This window comes from Calypte anna, chromosome 3 (assembly GCF_003957555.1).
Source record: "Calypte anna isolate BGI_N300 chromosome 3, bCalAnn1_v1.p, whole genome shotgun sequence".
In the NCBI taxonomy this organism is placed as follows: domain Eukaryota; kingdom Metazoa; phylum Chordata; class Aves; order Apodiformes; family Trochilidae; genus Calypte; species Calypte anna.
This window is the reverse complement of record NC_044246.1, coordinates 55,482,962-55,491,906: the sequence shown is the minus strand read 5'-3', so window position 1 is coordinate 55,491,906 and position 8,945 is coordinate 55,482,962. Positions and strand designations below refer to the sequence as shown.

Sequence of the window (8,945 nt, the reverse complement as noted above, 5' to 3'; positions counted from 1 at the left end):
TTCCTTTCAAAGGTCTAGAAATGCATAATAAAGAAGAGCCTTTGACCAGGAAGAAGCTTGGCTGAGCCTGGCATGTTAGTGAGCCTACCCTGAGATTTTCTTGAATGAAAGGAAAAAAATGGAGAACCAGAGTACTAATATATTCTGCTTTATTTAGACTTTCACCTTGGCTTACAGGGCTGAGTGAAAGCTTTTCTTTCTTTGTATGAGGTTACTGTGAGTTTTGCTGAGAATTCTGGGAAGAGTGGAGAGTAGAACTGAAGAGGGTTCAAACTGAGCTCAGAAGGAAGAAAAAGCCTGTGTAGTTTTTAACTTTTTTTAAAAGTTTTGAGGATGCTGTAGCTGTGGAGGATTTTTAAATATCTGTGACTAGAGGGCAAACCGAGAATGGTGATTTTCAAGTTACCTTCAGTGAGTGTTAATGTCTGTCTGGGTTAGTGACATAGAGATGACCCAAGGAGTCACCTGAGTTCCTGTACATTGCAGCATGTGGTGAAGTTAAAAATTAGGGGACAGGCTGCCTAATACTGAGAGCCACAGGCTTTTCCTGACAGAAGCTGATCACAAGGAACAAAGGTGTGCATGGATATGGAAGCAGTCACACTGTGAAGCTCAGCACAGAGTAACGTGCCTCAGAGAGCTTATAAAAACTCAACTCAAGTGAGACTTGCACACTAAGAGTGCCTCTACAGTACCACTAAAATTCAGATGAGTGTATTTTAGAAGTAAATTTCCTCATCATCTGGAATAATACTGTACTCTTGACTCCTATAACTTGACAGCTTCAGAAATCAAGCTGGACTCCTTTTAAATAAAACCAAAACAGAACATGTGCCCCAGGCGAACAATGAATATTCAGTCCACAGGTCCACAGGAGAACTGATCCTAAGTGAAACCTGCAATACACACAGTACAGAGGTTCTCAGAAGCAACTGTGCTGCCTTTCAGGTCCACTTGTACTGAGTCACACTGCTAACATTACAAGCCTCCCGTTGTATTGCAGACCATTACATTCCACTCAGATGCCTCTTACACTGAATCTCGAGATTCCAGTGAGACAAACCCTTTTTAGCTTGCAAGATTAAAATACATGCCACTGACCACAGAAGAGGCTGATGGTCCAGTGTGCTTGCTGTGACTATGAACTGATAGCTACAATAACCTACAGGATCCAATGGGAAATTCATGCTCCATGATTCTAGGTGGTACTTTGTCCATGCCTGACACACTGTTCCTCTCTATAAGCAAAGATCTTAAACTGTGCTTATTTCATCGAGGATAGCTGCTAGGATGTTTTCTGCTCTGACTTCATATAATGGAATAAAATCAGGGAACACATTGCAGAGTCATTGATTTCTTTTTGCCTACCAGTAGCTTAATAATGATGAAGCACCTTGTTCAAATATTTGTTTCAGAAAACAGACATATGGAGATGGTGTTTATAAAAGCAGTTTGTCTATCCAAGCCCAGACATCACTGTTGGTGTTGGTTTTTTTCCCCTTTACAATAACTTTTCCCGATGATGGAGCAATTTAATATTTCCTTTTCAGAGTGTAGAAGCCTAAGCACAAGATCCCTTCAGTCGCATCAAGAATCCCTTTAGTGATCAAGCCCCATATTGACCAGCCCCACAGACATGGTCATTCTTTTAACACTGCCATTCCACACAACGTTTTTCTCCAGGAATAAGGACATCCCCGTCTCACAGCAGTTGCAGGTATTGGCAAGCGCACCTCTAGCAGTTCTACGCGTGCGGCCTTACGAAAGACACATGGAAGACCAATCAACTTCTCTCCTCGCCGGGGCAGTCGTACGGACAACGCAGGCAAGCGTGGAGCGGCAGCACAGGAGACGGCACGGGCCCCCGTTCAGCCGGGCCGCCTTCCCTGCCCGCCCTGCCTGGCCCCACACGCCGAGCGGTACCGAGGCTGTGGTAGTCTCGGCACCTGCTCTAACGGCCGCCGCGCGCCCTCAGCCCGCAGCCCATTGGCTGCTGCTTGGTCAGCTGGTGATGAGGGAGGGGCCGCCCGCCCCGGGACTGGGTGACGGGAGGGTCTGGAGTCCAGCAGCTCGCCGTGCGCCCGGCTGGTGGTCGGGCTGCGGCGGAGGGGCGTACAGGAGACAACGTTTCGCGATACACCCGTTAAAAGCTGTACTTGATGCAATGGCTTGTTTTTTTAAGGCTTGAAAATGTGGGCAGACAGGTCCTGCATTTAACTTGCTGTTCGTCCTCACATTCAAGGACGCAGCTCCCTCGGGCAAGGCTGTAACGCCGCAGCCCCGGCCCCCACACCTGTCAGCCCCCGGGAACCCGCTGCCGCCCGAAGCGGCGTGGTGGGGCCGGCCCGCGGGGGTACAGGCCCCTTTGCTCCCCGGGGACGGCACAGCCTCTTCCCGCCAGGGCCGGACGCGGAGCTACGGCTGTGAAGCGCGCCTATCCCGCCGGCGAGTCTGCAGCCAGCAGTACTGGCACCGCCGCCTCCCGATACACTTTCAGCCCCGCCTGTCCCTCGCATCTGCCACCCGCCGCCACACAGTGCAGCCCCTCCGCTCCGCCCCTCCCCGGCCGGAGCCGAAAGCAGCGCGGGGGCGCTGGGAGGCCCGCCCGCCCGGGAGCGCACACACAGGCGCGCACACCCGCGCACACGGTCGCACGCACACACGGAAGTGCACCCCGAGCTGGCTCGCAGCCCGCCGCCGAGGCCGTCTCGGCTCAGTGTGCAACATGGCGCTGGTGCCTTGCCAGGTGCTGCACGCCGCCATCCTCCTGTCCTATTGCTCCATCCTGTGCAATTACAAAGCCATTGACATGCCTGCGCATCAAACCTATGGAGGCAGCTGGAAATTTCTGACCTTCATAGACCTGGTAAGTATCCCCGGCGCCCGTGGCCCTGCCCCTTCTCTCAGGCTGCCCCTTGAACGGCCGCGGCCTTGCGCGGGAGCCCCCGCAGTCGGCGGCCCTGCTCAACGGCAGTGCCATGAGGTGACTTCAAAAGCGGGGACGGCGACGGCGACATGTTGTGGGCCGGCCGTGAACGGAGCCAGCCCGACGCGGCGGCAGCGGAGCCGAGTGGTTTGAACGGAGAAAGAAAGACACGGGCAAAGCCGAGGGGCTGCGGCGTGTTAATTGGCCGTGGGGAAGATGTTCCTGACCCTCTGCCGCCGCAGTCTTGCTGTGTTTCGCCTTTTTGAATGGCTCACAGTAAACACCAGAACCTGCTCGTACCAGCATGTGGCTCCAGTGTGATGTCAAAGTAGAAAACATGTCTCGCCACCTTTGGCCCATCTGAGGATTCCATCCCCCACAGCTGCAAGTACGTGAAACAAAAAACATTGTGCAACACAACTTGCTGGATCCACTTACTTTTGGTTGCAAATTCATAAGCGAGCCTAAGAAACAAAAGATGTTTCATTTCACTTTCTTTTCATCTCTTCATAAGGGTCCAGACCTGGAGCAGTCACGAGCGTGCTGTCCTGCTGGGAAGCACCAGGTGCTGGCCAGGAACTGGTTTGGCCAGGGACTATTTTGACCTGAGCTTCCTGGCCTTGCTGCTTCCACTGCACTGTTCCACAGTACAGGTGGAACATAGTGGGTGCGAGGAGCTGAGATGGGAGGAGCAACTTGGATTCCAGTTCAGAAATATGATAGCATCTAGGTCAAAATAGTTTGGTTTTTTTCTTCTTTGAAGCCACAGTGTAAATAGGCGCGACATTTTGCAGTTCTGCTGAGTTACAGTATTTAAGTTCTTCCCAGTGATTAAACCTCTCTCAGGACCTCACTCTAGATTAACAAGTGCTGCTACTGTTGCCTATGCACTAACTAGATAGTGCAGTAGATAGGTGAGTTTGGAGGTCAGACTCAAACACCAATAACTTGGTAGGTCACCTGTGCAAATTTCTGTATCAGGATTAAGCTAAGGTTCCCTAAGGTCCATATTTTATTTGGGAAGAAGCACTTACTATATTTTGCATCTATCTAGGATAGTTTTTGTGTTGGGTGTCACAAATTTGCTGGATTTCTGAGGATCCACAGCCATAAGTGCTTTTTCTGCAGTTGTAAAGGGGCATATTAAGGCCTGATGTTTTTCTGGAAGGCAAACTACAATTAATTTTTTTTTTCCTTTGGGTACTGTCAGTAATAATCAATAGAAGTTACAGTTAAGTCACAGTAAGTCAGTTGGAAGCTGTTGACTTTAGTGGCAGTTGAATAGTAAGTGAATCCACTAAAGCTAAAAGCCAATGATCTTGTCTTTGAGTCTCCTTCACCTTCTGTCTCTTCACAGAGCCCTGACACTTGTTTGAGGATTAAGTGAACTAAGGCTGTCATCCAGTGAAAATAACATTTGACAGTACATGATATTCATCATTTCCCAAAAATTACAGTCTGCTGTCTGTTTCAAGTTCATGTGGCCTTTCCCATCAAAGCATGCACATGATCATGACCCAGAAGGCTGAGGTCAATATCTAGTGCTTTCTAAAATGTCCAGAACAGTTATCAACTGCAACTTGTAATTTCTGTCCTTTATATGGTAGTTGTAATGTGTTTCTTCTAGTCAAGTCTTACCTTTCAGAAAAGGTTAGTGGTTCCTTACAGTCTTGATATCCTTCCAGATAACACACAATTCAATGACTTGAATGCCTTTCCAAGTGATGAGTCAAGCACATAGACCTCTCTGCTTGTTGACAATATTTACTTATGTTCAAATGACGCTGGTAACATTTTATCTAAACAAATCTCTCTGTCTGGAGGAGGATATCAGGAGGCATTGTTGGAGGATGGTAAGCACGTTTCCAGTGTATGTGGACTAAGTCTTGAACAGCTCTTCCATAAGTTTCCGTGAACTGTGTGCAATGTTCCTGTGTCAGTCACATTCAAAAGCTGTCTAGACAAAATAGCATCAATGCCAGAGTCTTGGCAGTTGTGTGTTCTTGCTACAGATTGTTCCTCCACAAGCAGAGATTTCATCTTTGACATCACAGGAGCTAGTAGAAGTTCTTTCTGTTTCCAGAATCTGCTATGGGCTTTTGAGAAAAATGAATTTATGACTGAAATCTGAAAAGTAATTTGTATTTTTTTTCAGCTGCCCATTTGTAAAGGGACTCTCCTGCCCAATCACAGCATCAATAAATGCCTTGGAGATTTAGGTATCTGGCTTTCCAGAGGTGCTGTGTGAAATGATTTACAGTTGTCTTTGGGTAATATAATTTTGGATTGGATTGTGAAAATCTATCTAGTAGCTTGGACTCTAAAACACATAAAACAGTATTCTAAATGTATGCATTAATTAAGTAGACCTATGGCCCTCACACTGTTTACAGCAGCAGAAGTTGTTTAATACAGAACTAAAGACTGTAATGTACCTGACCATCCGTAATATTTTGGATGTTCATAGCTAAGTAAAGTTTTCTTGGTTACCAAGATATTGGATAAGTAATGCTTAATCTCTCCTGTCCACGAATTAAGAAAGAAAATAAGTACAACTAATGACTTCTTTTACCTGATGTCATTCTGGTGACTGACTCATTCTTTTTGCAGTTACAACAGTGGTGGCAACATTGTCTTAAACACCCTTGTCAATGGAATATTTTTCTGGCTTATGAAGCAATGTATGGCCATATCCTGGCAGTATTCTTGTCATTACATTGGTGATGGTCCTCCTTGGTGCTACTACTAACCATTTCTCCATTGCAGACTTTCTCCATGGTATGCGGTAGATACTTAGCAACTTACTCAATATAGTAAAGATAGCTGCCTGATACCTATGGATTCCAGGACATTTCAGAAAAGAGAGCAGTATCATATTTTTCATTTACAGAGAGGGAAACTGAGGTAGAAAGCGAAGAGTTTCTGCCACAATCAGTTGCTGGGCCTAGCAGATGGAGTTATGGAACTGAACATTGAGTTCAAAACTGCAACACATTGCTTTTGTTTAGCCTTACAATACAAAACAAGCCCCAGAGTTCGTATGAAAATGGCAAAGAACTGGATTCAGATGGTGTGTTTCAAGAGATGTGCCTAAAATTTCTTGTATAGCTGCCATTGTTTGACCTACATTTTACATTTTTGTTCTTTGTTTTTGATGGACTGCTGCACTGTCCTGTATGGCAACCCATAAATTCATTGTTGAACATTAGATCTGAAAGTTAAGATAGGATGAAAATTATATTACTGTAAAAAGATTCTTTGAAACAAATTTGTCAGATATGAAGGTCTCTTAAGAATTTTCACTGCTTGTATTTAGGTTTGTTCAGTTCTTTTAAGTACTTCAAGTAGCTGAATTAAAGATGATAGTACTTGAAATAAAGATACATGGGTCATCCTGAATGCACTACTGCCACACACCCAACTGTGTAGATGTGCATTTGTAGAGGAATCTGTTGCACCAAGTTGTCTAAAATTGCAGCATCCTTGCTGTTACAGAGGTTTTGTCCTTCAGTTTCTTTGGATCTCTTACTGTTGTTGTGAGAGGAGACAAAACTGAATAGAATTTATATTCTGTAATAAAGGAGAGCCAGTGAGTACAGAAAGACTTCTTGTGTTTGGGTGTGCATGATAATTGGCAGAAAACAAGCTTGAAGTGAATGTGTCTCCTTGTAAGGGGTGCCCTAGTCTAAATATATAAGTACAAAATCTTCTGATTTTCATTTTGCTATTTCTGTGAAAACCTTATTCCTCAAAGAGGCTAGAGTAAACAAAGATATTATTGCACGTACATATACATTTATTAACAAAATATGATCTGGGTATTTTTTAACCTTAAGGTTTCTCTGATAGACTGGACAGGGTGGTTAATAGAGACAGAAAGCAAAGCTAGATTTTTGGAAGCAGCCTTGAGTGTTACATATTAAGATTGATGGTCCCATTTTGAATAACAGAATGTTAATGTGAGCATGCATACAACTTGATTTAGGGTAGCCAGAGCTATAGAGGAATTGATTTTGCTCATGTAAAAATTCTCCTAGCATTATTTTTCTTTTGAAAGAAATAGAAATAGTGTTTGTGTATGAACTCTTATACATTGTCTAGTAGATAGAGTTCTATAAAAACTAGGTATAAGATGTGTTCCCAACATATTTTTGTTCTTACATGGTGCATTTGTTTTGTAGAAAATAGGTTTAGGTTTTATTTAATAGGTTTAAGTAATCAAAACTTAAGTTTCTTGTCCTTGGAAAATTTCAGAGGGGCACATTAACACTAGGATAGAAACTAGAGTTGGTAGATTTGTCATTTACTTATTGTAGTGCATTGAATTAGTTACTAAATTACATGAGAGAGAGTTACTACACAGGAAACAAAACAAAACCCCAGCAGTTTAACAAAGCACGGGTAAAAATTACAGGTTATTTGTGCCCAGCTTGGATTTTGTCATGCTTATAGGAAATAAGATGACCAGAAAATGTCAGAGGCCAGAAGATTTAAAAGTAAGGAATAATCAACTGGTCCACTGGTGCAGTATATGAAGTTGAGCAAATTTTATTCCTAACTGTATAGGTTACCACAACACAGAACAGAAGTGAAAACATGTTCTACACTCTATGGAATATAACTATGACTTTTCCAGTATTTCCATCAGTAAAATGAATTTTACCTTCTGTTTTGCTCTTTTATCATGTGCAAAGTTACCCTTATATTGAAGTGTTTTGTGGCTTTCCAGTGAAAAGATTACAGAAATGTAAAATACTTTTATATATTATTCTCAGAGGTAATTCATCATAATGTCTAAATATCCCAGTGTTCTTACTGTAAGAGAGAATACAGTCAATGGGGTGTTTATCAGTTTACAGAGAAAGAGATTGCTTTTTGATTAATAACAAAGTGAGGTTTCTAAATGGTACTTAACATATTTGAGAGAAAAAGGCAACAATATACTTAAGGCAACCTTTTAATAAGTGTGTGTTTTAGAGTTTTCTTTTTCCCTCTCACGCTTTAAACATGTCAGAGAAACAGTTATGTATAGTGCCGTCGATGCAGTAATAAAAATGTAATAGTATCACCAGTTCTTAGTCATAGACCCATATGTTCCATTTCCTCTTAGTAGTGCTATTGCAACTTGAGTGGAATTTAAGCACTGTTTCAAAGAGTTCCATTTTCACATTGCATTAGCATGTCTTTATTTTACCATTGGACTTAAACATGTTGAACATTTAATTTGGAAATTATTTGGAAAATTATAGCTGTCTTGAAATATTTGCGTTGGCAATATAGTTGGCAGGCAAACGGGAGAGAGTAGAAAAGAGGAGAAATTGGGATCACTTACTGTGATAATAGGTTTTACTAATGTCAGTAATATTATTGTGTAACTTGGATTGTGAAGCTGATAGGTAGCAGTGATGTGTTTTAAACTAGTGTAAAATCTGTAGTATTTTGTCAGAAGAGATCCAAATTGTGATAGCTTCAAGAAGTTGGTTTAGTAGTCTTTCTGTTCCCCTTTGAACAAAATCCTACTTCTGTTGTATTAGAGTTAAATTATTTTCTTTGCAATTTTATTATAATAGATAATAACTTATAAAATAGTATAACGGATGTACTTATATGCCATTGGCAAATTGTTAAATATTTTAAACAAGGACAAAATATTTAATGAACATATTTTTGACCTTGTAAGTATATTTGTATTACCTTATACAAGGAATAAAATTTGAGAGTTCGGCCTTCTTAAGTTTTAGCAAAGATCTATATAATCTATCAAATAATATACTTAACTTCATCACCCTATGTGAAAATGGGGAAACACACACTAAAAAATATTTTATTATTGCCATGATGGAAAACTGAAATGTGTGAGTATGCCACCATACAAGAAAATATGAAATAGTTTAAATCTAAAAATAGAAAAAAAATCACTTTATGAAATCAAAAGCCTGTGGCATTCCATAGAAGTTTGCAGTTTTGAAGAAAGTAAAATCATAATAAAATGCAAGCTTTTAAACGAAATTACTGAATA

At 42.1% G+C, this 8,945-nt stretch overlaps 1 protein-coding gene across 3 annotated transcripts in view; it reads left to right on the top strand.

The window, feature by feature from the left end:
* The first annotated feature begins 2,574 nt into the window (after window positions 1-2,574).
* The window catches only part of AIG1 (androgen induced 1), a 122,350-nt gene continuing 115,979 nt past the window's right edge, over window positions 2,575-8,945 (top strand). The window contains exon 1 of one of the 3 annotated variants that reach the window (XM_008494069.2): window positions 2,575-2,866. In XM_008494069.2, the coding sequence (XP_008492291.1) occupies window positions 2,726-2,866 (141 nt within the window). In that variant the 5' untranslated portion in view covers window positions 2,575-2,725. The remainder of the gene's footprint in view (window positions 2,867-8,945) is intronic. The other 2 variants (XM_030448316.1, XM_030448317.1) reach the window with 2 other exon arrangements.